A 17,355-nucleotide genomic window follows, 5' to 3' on the forward strand; every position below is an offset into this window, starting at 1 on the left:
TTGTAACTCTGCTCAGCTGGGAGAATTTTCAGAACTAGCCAAAGGCGCCACTGTGAACTCAAAGCATCTTCCACCTCTGTTTCAAGTTTCTTTTCCAAAGTACAACCCATCATTTTTTCCAAGTATTTGAACTCTGGAAAAGTACATACTTTCCTTAAAAATTAATTTCATTATTCTGTATTTTAAAACTTGCAGTTAAAAATCAGCAGGAGACAAAGAATTAATTTGCATTCAAATGTACTGGAATTTGGCAAAAATACAAACGCTGCAAGAGAAAGAGACTGTCAGTACCTGTAATTACAAGGGTCACAAATAAGCTTCCTAATTAAGCTATTGTGTCTTTTTTTTTTCAGTGAAGATGTCTATTCAACTTTTCTTGCAGGCATATTTCTACTTATTTGTGTTTTTCAACACTGCTCTTCCTCCACCCCTCTTCCCACCTGAAAACTCATTTGCAACTCATTTTGTTAGATGCTTTTCATTTCAACTTTGTGAAGTCCAACCTGTACTGGACGACCATCTTCTTGGCCAATCATGTTCCTCCAGTCCTGCAGCGATCGCTGGAGGCTCTCCAGGCCGGTCTCCCACAGCCTCACACCGCCTCCCATGTCCACAGTAACCAAACCTACTTTGCCCAGCGGTGCCAACAGGGCATCGGCGTCCGAGATCTTAGACAGCCATGAGGTATATGGGGAGATAGATTGTGATCTGAAAAAGAAGAATTAATGTGTTTTCTCTTGAAGTTGCAATTAAAAAGGGTGAGTATTTCTGTAGTTAAGGTGGCAATTAAATGAAACTATATCCTCATTCCACGAGAGGCTGTAGCTAAGCCCCTGCAGACCCACTATTTCATCGGAACCGTTCCACTCGCAGACACTGGATATGACCAAAAGGCACTTGTCATTATAAAAAGTAGCATTGGTCTCTTCAGCTGAGTAACAGGTGATAGGACAAGGGGAAATGGCATGAAGCTGTGCCAGGACATGGTCAGATTAGATATTAGAAAAAAAATTTTTACTGAAAGAGTTGTTGGGGCCTGGAACAGGCTGCCCAGGGAGGGGGTTGAGTCACCTTCCCTGGATGTGTTCAAAAAAAGAGTAGATGAGGTACTTAGGGATATGGTTTAGCATAGGATGGGAACAGTTGGACCTGATGATCTTAAAGGTCTTTTCCAACCTTGTGATTCTGTGATAAAAGACCAGGCTGAAAGGGAATGTGCTGCCTAACACGCTACTATATCTCACCCAACTGAAAACAGTCTTGAAAAAAAATCAATTAAAAATATGAAAAGTTTTTAAATGTATTTTAGAAAAATATAAAACTACCAAAGAAATGGGGGAGAACATCAGCTGGGCACTGAATAAAATACCTAACAACTTAGAGTAGTACCTTTCTCTGGTGCTTCAATAAAATATGAAGATTTAAACACTCATTTAGAGGTGGCACAGTTTTATGCACAGAGAATCTCAGCACCATTTTAAACAGTCAACATGCAGACAAAAATTTACTGCTGAAACTGAGGGCCTAATAGCTGTGTAATATGAAGGGAAATTTAGATAAATTATGAAAGATTTTTTTCTCCATTTTTTCAATACTTTTAATACCATGCATTATGGCTTGGCAACCTGCACTAATGCTACAATCAATAATTTTTCAAGACAAAAGAAGCAGTTAACACCTGTTCCTCTAACAATGACTGAAATCTCCATGTACTAATTCAACTGAAGGAGGGTTGATTAGGCTAACTATGCCAGAAGGAGGAAAGGTTTTTAGATTTATGCACAGCACTATTCACATATATGAAAAGTCTATTTATTAGTTCTTAGTGGAATAAGTTTTTAAATCTGGACTTTTCAGATTTGCCATAACCTAATATGAGGATTTATGCTATTTAAGGGTCATAATGTTGAAGTTTGGTTTTGTAATTTTTGTAATTTCTTATAAAATCCTAGTGTAAAATATAGTGTGACTTACTACTATTTCTGTGTTAATACTTTACCCTTGCTAATGTCAGTGTAAGATGTAGACCAATGGATCAATTCTAAAATGGTGAACAGTCCAAAATGAATTCTCTACTAACTCAAAAATTCCACAGATTATTAATGAAGCAGAATTATTTTAAATGAGAATCAATTAATATTGTCAAACCCAGCATCAAATGGATAGACTATGTATCCATGATGTGTTGGTTTCACACATGCACTATTTAAACATGCAAGGCTAGGAGACTGCTATTTAATAAAAAAAACCAACCCAACCCTTTATTATTATTGCAGTAGAAAAATACAATTTGTAACCAAAATATCTGTTTATATAAAAAAAATTGAAAATATGGTCTACAATGGTGAGAGACAGGTATTAAAACCATAAAGAAGACACAAAATTTGGCCATTTTCATGTGTCACACATGAAACTTGTTACGGAGTTTTCCAAAAGGAGAACCAAAACAGAGAAGCTCATGTTCAGGGTGAACTTTATAGTGAACTAGAACTTCATTCCTGGTTTCCTAACACCTAGGACTGAATCATTTTGCATATCTTTGTTAGACCCTAAGGATAAAGGAAAAGAAAAGATAGCAAAACAAAATCAAAGAAGATAGAGACTAAAGCTGGTAAAAGAGCAAAAGGAATGAAAATCAGAAGATAAAGCTACTTTTCATATTTACTAGTTAATTACTACATTTTCACTTGTATCACCTAGTAAAGTTGACATATGCTACAACAGTTGCAGAATTTTACACACTAAGTATGAATTATTTTTACTTTACATGTAAGAAGAAACACTTGCTTATTCTGAAGCAGTAACACACAGTAAATTCTCTTTGTTCTTCCTGTAAGACAGAGGCTGCTCTAATCAATAAAATCAGTTACCTAGGAATAGCAATGTATTTGATTTTCTTTGAGTTAAGATCTGTTACTTCCAAGTATCCAGCAGCTGGTGGAGGAGTGACATCTGAAAATAAACAAACATATTATGTTCTTGCTGCACCATTAACTGGCTATTGCATTTAGTAGATTAAACTTTAACATTTCATTACACAGTACCTGTCAGAAAATGATAAGCTTTCACATTCAACACAGGAGTATAACTTGCAAATACAGAATTGTTTCAGTATTATAATAGTGAGCAGCCAGACAGCCACGATTACAAAAGAACAATGCATTTGTATAACAAGTGTCAAAATTATGCACAAAACCAGCCCTACTCACAAAAGCACTAATCAGGCATCACTGCAATCCTTCACTCACTGCTTTTATCTGCCACTGAAGATAACAACAGCTGTATATCTGGCTTTAAAAGCAGATTGAGGAACGTTTCAAAACATTGCACGTATGATTCTCACTTGAAAATGTCTCAATAATATTAATCCAAATGTTGTTGATTTAAATTGAACCACTCTTCTTGCAGGTCAATTCTGATTCTCTGATTTTATAAACAGCCCCATACTATCAGGCACTTAATATTCTGTTTATAGACAGATTAATGAATCCAGCATATAATATGGTCCCTCCCTCAGAAATTAATTTGTGTGTGTGCCAGTCCACGTTGGCTTTTGATGATATTTCAGTACGCTCTGCCTGGGCTTAGAAATGGCTCACAGCTAGGGCCTGGCTTTCATCTGCCTGGAATAAGTTGAAGACTTTTTTTTTTATTGCTTTATTTTAATTTTTTTTTTCCAGAAAAGAAACCAGAAGATAGAATTACACTGCATTTTATGGGTAGAAAATATCATGGTCATGTCTAGACGTGACAATTTCAGATTTCCTTCTGAAACAACATCTATTTCACCTCCTTGAAATGAAGGAGACCTTGATGTTTGAAGGAGACCTTGATGCTACCTGCAGAAGTGTTGATGCTTGCATACATCACACACAAAAAAGACCAGTAAAATCAACAGTATAAGGGGAATTAGCATTCAAATAAGTATATGGAATAACCCACTGTAGCACTTCAGGCATATTTATAGTACGTCTATCTACAGTAGCACATCTGTTGACTTTACTCATCTTCATGAAAATGGAAATATCAAATACACTTGAAATAGGAAAAAAAGACCCTTTTTTTAGAAACTAAAAAGGAAATAGGAAGAAAAATGCAGATTTGTGGACCACAGAGCACTTTTTGTTTGGCCCAGATTTTGTTAGACCCTAATGAGCTCTTTTGCTACTAATGGAGAATAAGATACACATTACAAATCCTAATGAAAATCTAGAACACAGAACTGATAGTGAATTGGAAGGGGTAGAATTCAGGGAGAAGAATCAAAAATAAGTTAATAAAGAGAGAACACAAATTAACCAAATTAAATTATAAAAATAATTGCAGAGCAGGAAGCTGAAGAATAGGTAATCAAACATTTAAATGCAACACAGGAACAGGCCCCAGAACTGCAGTCAAGAATCTTATTATGAAACTTTAACATCAGGCCTAAAATGCAGTTTGCTGCTCTTTTGCAGCAACAGAGAAGCCCAATAGACAAGAATAGCTATGCAAAGCTCTAGACGTCAAACTTAATGGGAAATATAGAGACATGAGATAGTCCTGGGGGTAACAAAGAGGTTAGAACAGATGGGTTATAAGGAAAAATGTACGGAGTTAACTTCTTTTTTTTGTCTAAAGATACATTTTTTTCTGAAAAACTCTAATTCCATAATAACAAAATGATCCTTATAAACAGAGCAATACTATCCTGACTGAGTGGAGGTGACATAGAATCACCAAATCACAGCCTGGTTTGGGTTGGAAGGGACCTCAAAGACCATCTGGTTGCAACCCCCTGCCATGGGCAGGGATATCCTCCACTAGACCACATTGCCCAAAGCCCCATCCAACCTGGCCTTAAACACTGCCAGGGAGGGGACAGCCACAGGTTCTCTGGGCAACCTCTGCCAGCGAAGTGTTCAGTTTTGTTTACAGCAAAATACCCCTCTGGAACAGCTTTTCTTATACAAGGAGATTGAAATATTGCGATAGGCCAATTGCTTGAAAACATCAGCGAAGAAGAACGTAAATATACATCATCCAGTCCCCTGTATAAATAGGGGGGCTAGACAATGTGTTGAGGTTATTCCTGTGACTGTGTGTGTTACACTAAATGTTGTTCCTGTTACTGTCACACTAACAGCGATCCTCGCTCTGTAGTAGACTTTTATTTTATATTCATATATAGAAAGTGCTGAGAATCCAAGTAAATATTTGCTGTCAAGTAGCCCTTATTTCTATAGCCTTGTTTTTAGAATAAGCATTCATACTTATTGGCTACCATGATCTCTTGTCTGAGTTCGTATTTTGGGGCCATACATCTAGTTGGCATTCTTTGGGGAAATTATTACTTGTTACAGTTTCTTTTCAAACAGAAGTATTATCCCAGTTTACAGTTCCAATAAAACATAAAGGAAATAATTTGTTTGCTTGCTGTTCCTGGAACAGCTCCAGTAATATGTATTGGAGTATGCAAGAGTCTGGCTGAGTACTTTGAATTATTAATGGAAATGGAAGGCTGTGTGCCAGAACTGACCCATTGTCCAAGAAGATGAGAAAGAAAGCAGCATAGATACACAAAGTGAAGCAAAAATGTAAAACAACTTCTCAGAGGCACCGTAAGCCATTAGTGCAAGGACTTAAAGGGGCTGCCACATACTCAATTTTATGTAATATGATGCCTTTGTTTCACTATACCATCTCCTAGGAAAGAACACAGAGACTTATGAACAAAGTCTTATACAACTTTTGGAAGTAAGGAACTACAGGTTTCCAATGCAGAAACAACAGTGCAGATGAATCACCAAACATCCAGCAGCCCCATGAATTATGCAGCACAATCAGGAACAACCAACTGAATCTCCAAGGGACCAAGACTGTTAAGCAGCTACTGGTAGCAGTTAAACGTGCATTCAATTAAATATTCTGTCAATTAGCAAGACTTAAGAGGCAAACTCCAGAAGAAACAATAGCCTAGCAGAGAAGGTTGCAAATACTGGATCTCAAACGGGCACAGTAAGTATTAGCACCTTATGAGCTCGCCTCCAAATCAGTACATGTATACATGTCTCTCTTCCTCTGTGTTCTCGTTTTCACTTGGAAAGATTTTGAATTTTAGTCATAACGATGACAATGCTGGGTCCCTCTAATCTAATATCCCATCTCCAAGAGTAGTTAGATACTTGAATAGTTAAAAATGGACAAGCATGTATGTTAATTTTCTCAAGCCACCAATCAGTTCCAATCTAGGGTCTTCTTAAGATGAATGTGGTGTCTATGTTTTTGTGTCTATTTATTTAGCAACTTTCAATGAGTTTTTCCAGTTTTACTTTGATTTTAGCCTGTTCTCATGATAGAGTTAACTTTCTTTCTAGCAGCTGGTATAGTGCTGGATTTAGGATAAGAATCATGTTGATAACACACTGACATTTTAGTTGTTGACAAGCAGTCAAGGACTCCAGCTTCTCATACTGGCCTGACAATGAGAGGGTGATGGGCACCCAAGAAGCTGGGATGGGACACAGCCAGGGCAGCTGATCAAAACTGTCCAAAGCTATAATCCATACCAAATGACACCATGGTCAGTATAAAACTGGGAGGTGGGCCAGGAGGCAGTTCAGCTCAAGAACTAGCTGAGTATTAGACTTGGTTTGTGAGCAATTCTGCTGTGCATTACTTGTTTTCTATATTCTATGATTATTATTGTTGTGGTTGTCTTCCTTATCTGTTCTATTAAACTGTCTTTATCTCAACTTACAGGTTTTATCTTTTCTTTTTTATCTTTTCAATTCTCTCATCCATCCCACTTGGTGGCGGAGTGAGTGAACAGCTGTGTGGTCGTTTTGGCTGCTTGCGGGGTTAAACCACCACACAGAATTCACAACACCCTTTGGGAAAGGAGTTTCACAGGCTGCTTCCCTGCTCTGTTTGCTGGGGTTTTTTTATGAAGTTCCTACTTGATTCATTAGTTGCCCTCCAACTCTGGTGTGAAGCATAAAATTGTTGCTCTTTCCACATCATCTCCAAGCTATACATGTTCTAGTAGAAGTCCACCATATGCTCTTGTTGCCCTTTTCTGAACTTAGGTCAAAGTTCATCCTTCTCCCACCTTGGGTAAGGGAACCAAAGTTACAGTGCTAAGGACGCATGGATTTACACACTAGCACAAATATGTTCTCTGTTTTTTTCTGTTTCTTCCCTGGTAATCATTAACATCTTGTTTGCTTTTTTTTTTTTTTACTGCTACTGAGCTTTGAACTGGTATTTTAATGAAACTATCATAAGACCAAGGTCATGCTCCTGAGATGTACTATCAGCCCCATCGTTTTAGGTGTAGAATTAGAACTCTCTTTCCGTACATACACTGTGTTTATCTCCACTAATTTCATCTGCCATTTCCATTGCAGTCAGCATTATGTCCTTCTGTAATCCTTCAGAGTGAGTCCTTTCTACCATTAATAAAGACCAGTATCATCAGCAAACACTATCACATCACCGTTCATTCATTTTTCCAATTTTTCATGACCATGGAGAGTAGCACAGGTCTCTGTAGGACTCCACCTGACCATTAACTGATAAATGGAAATGTCTGATGTCCTGAAAAAAAGGCTTTGGAATAGAAAACCTACAGTCTTGTTCAGTTTCAATTTCCTTGTATCAGTAAGGTCATATTAAACATGATTCAGTTAAGATCAATTTTGGTAATTCATAAATTAAAATGTCGTTTAGAAAAGAAAAATCATTGGTAATGATCTACAAGAAGACCTTAAATCTTTCAACTTAAATTGCTACAAAACACTGTATGAACTATACCTCATAAACCTTCCTATAAATTTAAAGCTATAAATCACTAGTCATGAATACATTTATGACAGTTGAGGGGGGAAAAGAGTTATTATCTTGTTCAGCTATAAAAACAGATATAAATGAAATTGCTCAGTCAGACAGAAAACAATTCTCAGATAATTCGCTCAGGTCACTGATATCCAGGATTCATGAAGAGTGTTTCCTGGTTTTTAATTACACTAATCTAGCATTATAAAGTGTTGTAGGCCACAGCTACTTAAAAGCCTTTTAGAAATAACTGTCAAGATCTCAATTTTAAGTATCTTTTGGAAACACTGCAACCCTCCTTCCCAAATTAATAAGCTAATTTTAACAAAGGCTCAGCAGATCTACCTTCTGAATTTTTATACCACACTTCAAAGTCAGATGATTAGGGTTTTTTCACTGTGAAGACCTAAAAAAAATGACCCAGCCTGACCCTTCAGCAGTTTATAAAGTATGAGAAGATTACAGCCTGAAGTAGTGTAATTAGTTCCAAGATCACCATGATAACTCTAGCTACGTATTATTAAGTTCAATCTTTTTAAAAGCTAACCTTTTCTTTAAAAATACAGGTATCTTCAGTTTTCTACCTTTTATATAGCCTTGATTTTGCTTCATCAGCCAAGTAAATGTTTTATCCTTTTAATAATAAATAAAAGGCTTTCTCTATAAGGGATGTCAGCATGGATAAAACAAGGGCAGACATTTGAACATTTATTTTACAAAAGGTAGTTTGGAAAAAAGCATTTCTTCTGGGATAGAGAGTTCATACATGGAACAATTCAGGAATAGCTTCTTGTGATGATGAATTAACCGCCCCCCTGCCATACTACCATGTAAAATATTTTTGGGGGGTTCTCTTTTGATAATGACCTTCCCTTGGAGATTTCTAGAGGTAATTAATGTAAAACTCAGAAATGCTATTATTTAGCACTAATTGATGTATTTTTAGTTACTGGCTGAAGAAGCTAAAGATACAATGGTAATACAAGGCTTGGCATATCAGCACAAAAAAGTGCGACGGTCTGGAGTCTACACCTGCTTTATTAGTGCATGGTGGAGGGTGGTTTGGCTATACGTGAATGTTGTTCATGGAGCTTTTCTTGGACAAGAGAAGAACTAAAAAGCCTGGGTCTCTTCAGTTTAGAGAGAAGGCAGATGTGACTGAAGCTTATGAAGTGATGAAGGTGATGGTTAAGGTGAATGCATAACTGCTATTCACCCAAGTCTTCAATGCTAGAACAAAGGACATTTGATAAACCTGGTAGGAGATCAGTTGATCGCAGAGTGTAGTGAACTTGAGAACTTGCTGTGAGGGGACACAACTTCAGAGAGCAACCAAAGTGAGATTTCAAGGCTGAGGCAGGAATGTCTCCTGTGACGTCCCTAGCAAAACAACTGCAAATGGTGAGAAAGTATGAAGGGAAAGACACAGAAGTGGCCAGGCTCACAGGCATTCCCAAATAACCTCTCCTACTCACCCCGCTGGAGACAGAACAACAGGTTCTAGATGGATAACAGGTTTGTCTTATCATGGCATGTCTGTGTAATGCTCAGGAGAGGTTGGAAATACTGGTGAAGATTGACTGTTGAACTGGAATGATTGTAATACTGTAGCTGATTCCGAGTGTGGTACTGGGATATTCAGTGTAGGAAGCCTGTTAACTCCTCAGAATTATAATTCAAAATGTTAATAAGATCCAAACCAATTCTGAAAATGAGTGTAACTATTCTCATTCCTCCTCAAATGCCTTCTTTGTGATTCTTTAAAAACATTTTGGAAAAGTTAATGAGTGATTGCAGTTTACAAAACAAAAACAAGTGTGTGCAGTTGTCGCAGCACAAGTATATGAACCTCTTACCTTTTGGGTAAATGTCTTTCAAAGGCACATCTCCAGGTGCTAAAATTCTGACTATTTGATTAGAAGCCAATAAAGTCACACAATTGGTTTGTTTTGCAGCTCCCGTTTTCCTCCGGGCTCCATAATAAAATGGATCAGAAGGAGAAGCACGTTTGTGACTCAGAGAGGAGTTTCTTTTCCAGCTATACACTTCACTAGGAGACTGCAAGAAAGAAGGGAGTTTAATGAACAAAATATTACTATTACTATTACTGAACCCAAGAACAAAAGTTTCTTCATAAGTTCCACTTCTCATTTAATGTCAAATCAAACGTAGCTACTGTGGTTACCTCTCATGTCAACATGCGACAAGCAAATGACCTGGATTATTCTGTCATTAAAACTATTTATAGGAGTAAAAATCCAACAGACCCCCTGCATGAATTTTAGGAATTGGGAATCTTTGAAGTTCTGAAGTTGAGGAAACTTTTTTCACACTGAACCATTAAGAGAAAGCACTGAAACAACCTAAACTGGAATCAGACTAAGTAACAAACTGTTACTATAACCTAAGTTTCCATTAAAGGAGAAAAATACAAACAGGTATTTCAGTAATGAATTTAAAGATGGGCATGAAGGCTAGGTTTTGGCTACAGGTTCAGAGATATAAATGTAGGTGTCCACATGTGAGCCAGGTGTTTCATCTCCTGCTATAAATCAGTAGAGCCTAGAGAATAAATCATATCTGGAAGAAGGCCTCTACGATCAGCTTAGAAACCCTGTTCATCCTACACCATTAACACTAAGCACTGAATCTGAACTTCTGTTGCAGCACCCTCACATTCCCCTTTAGCACTCTGTTCACCTGGATATTTAAAACCATGTATACAGAAAGTTAGAGCCTCAGTCTAAATCAGGGAAAGCAAAATGCTTCATTACCAGTGTTGATAGAGAAGTGTGTGGCATTTTTAGTAGTCCCTCCTTCAGACTACCTCCCTTTTCCAGCAATAAGCTAACATCTATTATAAATAACATGAAAAGCTAGTATAATCAACCAGGTAATATAAATCCAAATCAAGTAAACTCTAAAGATAACTGCAAAGACAGAGAATGTCTTCTTAACGAAAACATGGTTTTGAATCATTTTGGATTTCAGAGTATTTTCTTCAGTTGTTTGACTTTGCCAAAATTCACAGAATGTGTTAGGTTGGAAGGGACCTTTAAAGGTCATCTAGTCCAACCCTCCTGCATTAGAGCAGGGACATCTTTACTAGCACAAAATTACAGAATCACTAGGTTGGAAAAGACCTTTAAGATCATCAAGTCCAACTGTTCCCGTCCTACACTAAACCATATCTCATCTACCCTTTTTTAAACACGTCCAGGGAAGGTGACTCAACCCCCTCCCTGGGCAGCCTGTTCCAGGCCCTCACAACTCTTTCAGTGAAAATTTTTTTCCTGAATCTGACCCTGCCCTGGCACAGCTTCTTTCCATTTACCCTTGTCCTATCTCCTGTTACTTGGCTGAAGAGACCATTTACCACCTCTCTACAACCTCCCTTCAGGTAGTTGTAGGTGGTGATAAGGTCTCCCCTCAGCCTCCTCTTCTCCAGGCTAAACAGCCCCAGCTCCCTCAGCCGTTCCTCATATGATTTGCCCTCCAGCCCCTTCCCCAGCCTGGTTGCCCTTCTCTGGACTCGCTCGAGGACCTCAATGTCCTTCTTAAGGTGAGGAGCCCAGAACTGGACACAGTACTCAAGGTGTGGCCTCACCAATGCCGAGTACAGGGGCACAATCGCCTCCCTAGATCTACTGGCCACACTATCTCTGATAAAAAGATCAACTACATCAGGTTGCTTCATGTCTAGTAACAGTTCAATTTTCTATTAAAGAAACTTGACATAGAATTATTTATTCCACAAGCACCACCCTTTTAAGTATCACTGAGTAGTAAATAGAATAAACCAAAGAATTAGACATACTGCTGTTATTTACCCTGTCTTTAACTCAACTCCTTGCAACAGCCTTAGTCATTAAACTGATGAGTTTCATCTTTCTTTCTGGTCCTTTTCTGATTGTGCCACAGGAGTGCGCACAACTATATCCAGTATTTACACTTAACTACATTATTAAATACTGAAGGGGCTGTGTAATTTTGTTACCATTTTATCTCATTTTTCTTTTTTTTTTAAATCTAGTACCTTGCTAGCTGCTATACACTGAGCAAAAAGTTCACACTGAACACTCCAAAATGATACTGATTAGCCTTATTCACAGTGGTTATATTTAATTTAAAAATGTATAAAACCACATTGATTCAGAAAATATTCCTCTAGCCAGCACTATTGCAAATGAAAACCTACAATGAATTTTGTCTGTGCTAGACACGATGTCATCTGATTTCTTATTATTCCAAAGTCCACTGAAATGCCTACAGAATAGACTACCCTACCACATGGTGTATATTACACAAATGTGCCATTTAGTGTCACTCCCTTCTTTTTCCATATCGTTTGGTAAACAGGTGCTCAGCTGGTTACAGAATAAATGAGGTGGTGTTACGTCACTGTGTAATAATGCTGAGCATTTATTTACCAAGAGGTCTGGGAAGCCAATGACAACAGTGGCGTAGTTATGTTCATCTGAGAACATCCTGTTGGGGGAGCTGATCTTTTGTCCCACGGCCGCGCTGAGGTTTTCCGAGGAGAGCTGGTCACTCGAAACAGCGTGTGGCGCGCACAGTTCTGACGCTGCATGGGGAAATTAAAAGGAAAGTCATTAAATCCAGATGTGCAATAGGAAACTGCATTAACCGTAAGAGTGCTGAGCACTGATTGCTGCTTTTACTTGGAGCATAACATAGCTAAAAAGCAGAAGATCTGATTGTACCATGCTGTAGTGCAGAAAAAAACCAGGGAATAATGCTGGTTTTGTAAAGTTAAATATTTAAAATCAGGAAATACTACCTTTGTAGTTGCTTATACCACTTAGATTTGCCCTCTGCTGTGGAAAGGAGGCAGGAAGCCTATGGAGCAGAGCAGCATGTGATCTCATTGCAGACTGTTTTAATGTAAATGCACAAAAAGGCAAGAGGTAGGTTTGCACAGGTAAGTGTCAAAGTGATGTTTCTTGGTAGCTGTCTTGCTGTCTTTGCAATTTTAGTAATGTTATTTGTAACACATTTCTGGTAAATAATGGTCTTGTTTTCTTTTTCTTTAAGCTAAGAAAATGTAAATTTTATTCTGTGCAACCTCACCTCAAATTACCAACACAGTCAGAACTTGCCATCTTTAGCTCTACGGCACTGTTCCCACTTCAATGGGCTGACCATCTCGTTTACCTGGCAGCAGGAGAAAATCTCTCCTCCCTCAAAGGATGAATGGGCTACTGGTTTAAGTCAGTGGCAAACCCACACTGGTCTACCTTTTCTTACTTCTCCTACCCCTGGTTCTGCCTCAAAGAATGAGAACAGGGCGAAGATGTTACATTCAGGGTTTGCTGGATGATTTGGAAAATAGTGGAGAGGGGATATGATAACTTTTTAGACTGAAAGAGAAGAAATAAGATAACAAAGGGTAAAAATAGTATAAAAAGCATGGAGCAATAAACTATCCACAAATACTTTGGGACTGGAAATGATAATAACGTTTCTACCCATCTGAGGAATGATACTCTGTAATGGTTTCTAAATAAGGTAATAAGAGGAAGGAAACTACTGTGCTCTGATAGAGCTTGATAAGTTGATAGAGTAAACTGTACAAGAGATAAAAAGGATTCCACATATTTAAGATGTGGTTAGTCTTTGCTATCTAATTTGTTGCTCTTTGTGTAACGTAAGCCATACTTGTTATTTGTCAGTAACCTTTGCCTGTATCTATTGCACTTTGTTAATCTCATTCTTCATACTAATGCTGGCTGTAAGGACCAGCACAAAACTTTTTCCCACTTCAAGAGATATGATTTCTCTCTTTTTTTCCTCTGAGACATACTAGAGACAGGCCAAAACCTATCAACTGCTAGGTGGGATGAACACGGACTTCCAGTGCTATCAAATCACAGACACTAAAGATTTTGTGCACCACGATCAAATGTTCAGCATTGAAAATGTCATCAGATCTGAAGAGAGGCCAATTTTACCAGACAGAATGATGACCACTGGAGATTGCTGCTTTCTTCTAAAGCTAAGACATGCCTACTGAACATGCACAAGACATTTTACTGAACGAATTCCCACTATCTTTTAAAAAAGGTGTGATGGCCTCAATGCCTCCTGCACACTAGATGACAAAGTTTAGAAACTGTGACTCCCTTTCTGTTTCAACTGCAGGTCTTTTGTATTTTTACGTGTTGGGAAACGTCTTATGGCTCATTTGAGTGCACGTAACACGTGCAACAGCATACAGACTGGACTCGTCAACAAGCTTGGTGTATTCTTATGTTCTAAGACCAGTTGTCTTTTTGTCTTTTCCATTCGGTATGCTTGTATGTTTCCTCAAAGTCTGTGACCGGGGGTCTTAAATACTGCAATGAAACAAGGACGATTTATTCCAACACACTGAAGTTTGAGCATGGAATTTGCCATGCTTTGTGAAAAGTTCTTATTAACTAAACATAATATGGAAAGGACAAAAAGACAATCAGAGAGAAGGTTACCCAGACCTTTAAGATCCTTGTTTGTGCAGCTGCTAGCACAGAAATGACTAAAGAAAAAAAAAAAAGAACAAAAAAAAGAACAAGCCAAGCTTGCATTCAATACCCGTTGTTAAGCCAAATCCCATCTCAGCTGGCTCTTCGCTCAATGCATAGAGCTGGCAAACCTCACTGTCTTCAGCTTCCATATGGGCATGCTTGGTTAAAAGGAATTTCCTGTAAAGGATGCACATTTATAGAAAGTCTTGCTTAAGCTTGTAACTCTAAACAATGACTTTTATCTATAGAAATGGCGAAAACATTCTACATTTATATAAACAAGGTTATCACCACCTTTTGCTAAAACTACGTATGAGCTACGAAGCACCTTTGAGCTAGGAAAAGGGTAAACCTGCAAGCGGCAGACTTTTCTTCTGGCAGCTATCTACACACATTTTTTGACTATGCATTTATAAAACCAAGACAGCAGAATGGTACTTCTTTCCTGTGAGCATGAAGTAAAGCAAGTGGGCACTAACTCTTGATGATGTGGCTGCATTTCCAAAGTCAGATCAACCAACATTCTTGTAACTAGAGGTCACCACCCCTTCAGTAAAACCAGTGTGAACATGCATACACAATCAAAGATAGTCTAGATTTTCAGAGGCATAGATTTAGACAGGCATATTCTGTCCATTTCCTACTCTAGAATCCTACCTGCACTTTCACTTGAGCAAATCTGCATCTTAAACACCAACTGTTTAAGTCTCCCAAACTCACATACCCAACTCAAAGACCAGGAGTGAAACTTCTGAACATAAACAAGACACAAATAAGAGATAATGTCATCAAAAAGCCCCTAGCTGTAACTAACTGATTTGTTTCATTTTCCACCAAGAGCCACCGATCTTCTGCCACCAGGAAGACAGATTTCAGATTGATTGGGAGCGAGATGGTGTGAGTCTGGCCCTCCAACACATCCAGTACAATAAGGCGGTTTCTGTAAAATTGGAAGCCAAGAAAAGAATAATCAGATAGGGATGTACACGAGGAGATCTGTTATTAATCAGTATAATACAAGGATATAATTTACTCTCACCCTGCTTCTTTGTAGAACACCAGCCAGTTTTTGTGTGAAAACTCTCGGCACATTTTGTAGTTACTCTGTATAAAAATATGTCATCCAGCAATTAGTGTTTGTTGTATTTGTTCCAGTGAGTTTCCCTGACTTCCCTGAAAGTGTACTACATTTTTCCTTTATTTACAGCGATTCACAGCAGCACATTGTGAGCTAATGCCCACAAAATGCTGTCTAGCCTGCCTTGTCTCATCATATAACTGCATCATAACCGAGTTCATTGCTTTGGACATAATCCCTTGTAATAAAACGTCCCATTATTCCCAGTTCTATCTCCAAAGAGGGATATTTTAAAGATACATATCCCCAGGCAACACAAATTATTTATATTTTTCATATCAGTATTCCATAACAATACTATTTTATATGTAAGGCATTTTAACATACAGAAGAATAAACAACTAAGTCCTTGGGCTGTAAAAAGAGAATGATAAACTATGCTGGAGCAGTTTTTTCCAATATTAAGCCTTGATTTAAAAAACCCCAGCAACTCAGTGTAATGGAAGCAGGTGCTATTCCTCACCGTCTCTTCTTTGCTGCTCCACCAAGATGTTCTCTTAGGAGACTCTTGAGCATCTGGTAAGAGCAAAAGTCGTCGAAGGGCACCGTTGTTTGTATCCAGCAACAACACAACATTGCTCTGTAAATGAAAAGCAGATCCATGTACATCTAAAGGCCATGTGAGAGACTACAAGAAATCTATCGGAAGCACTTTTGCAACTCAGAACACTTTGAAGAGATAATATACATTTTATTGGAAAACATAGACAGAATCTTCTTGCTTCTTTTCAAAGCTCATGAAGAAATTTAATTGTAGAGTTTAAGTACATGCAAAAAGGGCTGGAATGATATTCCAGTTTTTCCATAACATTTTATCTATACATCTCACATTCGCTTCTCCATAACCTCTAGGAACTAGACAAGTATGGTGTACATGTCAAAGCTGTAGTCAGCTACAGGTGAGAGCCATACCAGTTATGTTCTGTCAAGTCATTAAAATAGTTCATTTCAGTTCTTACATTTTCCTGCCCCTCCCTGTTCCACAATGGATGGGAAAGAAGGGAGAGAAATCATGACTAAAGTGAAGTCTGCTAAGAAGGGAGGGGTGGGAGGAGGTGCTTTAAGATCTGGTCTTACTTCTCATTACCCGACTCTGGTCTCACTGTGTGTGCAGTGCAGTGTAATAAATTACAGTTTTCTTTCCTTTATTCTGTGCTGAGTCTGTTTTGTCCATGACGCTATTGATAGAGCGACTTTGGTGGGCATCTGGCCTCCAGCCAGGGCCAAACCACCGCAGAATTCAAGAGAACAATCATTCGGGGCCAATCTTAACCACATCAAATTAAATTTAAAAGGTACAAAAGAAGAAGTTAATTAAGCCCTGGTTTGAATTTTTCATTTGCCATTCAAGGAAATGTTAGGTTCTGCAAGGACGTTAGTTTCTGCAAGAACTTACTAAAAGTAAACTGTCTACGTACAACATCTGCAACAACGCGCACGATAGACGTTGAGGGAGTAAAACATAAATTCCCACAAAGTCTCCTGAAAAAAAAACCAACACCCAAATACAAACAATTTGAGTCAGGGCGGTTTTGTTCTTTTTGTGTACGCCTCATACTTTCACTAGGACCATTTGGGAGAATTAACTTTATTTAATAATTGCAGTCATTTGAAGCTAAATATGGTAAAGTATTTAAAATATTACCATGTCATTTGGAGCGTTTTGGAATTTCAGCTAGAGTTCAATACCTCTAAAAAAAGAAGTTTGCTTATGTATTACAAACCAAAATTACAGAAATGTGGCTCAGGGAAGAAAAAATAAAAGAAAATAGGGCATTTGCTTTGGATTTTGGTTTTCTGCCATATTTTATTTATATAATTCTGCAACAGCAGTGCCGAAGCAAAGCAATGCATTAGCCTTCCACGTGAGATGAGGGG

At 38.1% G+C, this 17,355-nt stretch overlaps 1 protein-coding gene across 1 annotated transcript in view; it reads right to left on the reverse strand.

Moving 5' to 3' along the window:
- Positions 1-17,355, reverse strand: part of VWA8 (von Willebrand factor A domain containing 8) — a gene marked incomplete at its 5' end in the record, with an annotated part of 200,100 nt that overhangs the window by 44,162 nt on the left and 138,583 nt on the right. The window contains 8 exons of the mRNA XM_084274913.1: positions 504-708; positions 2,871-2,952; positions 9,672-9,873; positions 12,246-12,400; positions 14,407-14,516; positions 15,154-15,279; positions 15,379-15,443; positions 15,941-16,057. Of these exons, the coding sequence (XP_084131039.1) occupies positions 504-708; positions 2,871-2,952; positions 9,672-9,873; positions 12,246-12,400; positions 14,407-14,516; positions 15,154-15,279; positions 15,379-15,443; positions 15,941-16,057 (1,062 nt within the window). The remainder of the gene's footprint in view (positions 1-503; positions 709-2,870; positions 2,953-9,671; positions 9,874-12,245; positions 12,401-14,406; positions 14,517-15,153; positions 15,280-15,378; positions 15,444-15,940; positions 16,058-17,355) is intronic.

This window comes from Gallinula chloropus, assembly GCF_964237585.1.
Source record: "Gallinula chloropus genome assembly, chromosome: 1".
Taxonomy (NCBI): Eukaryota; Metazoa; Chordata; class Aves; order Gruiformes; family Rallidae; genus Gallinula; species Gallinula chloropus.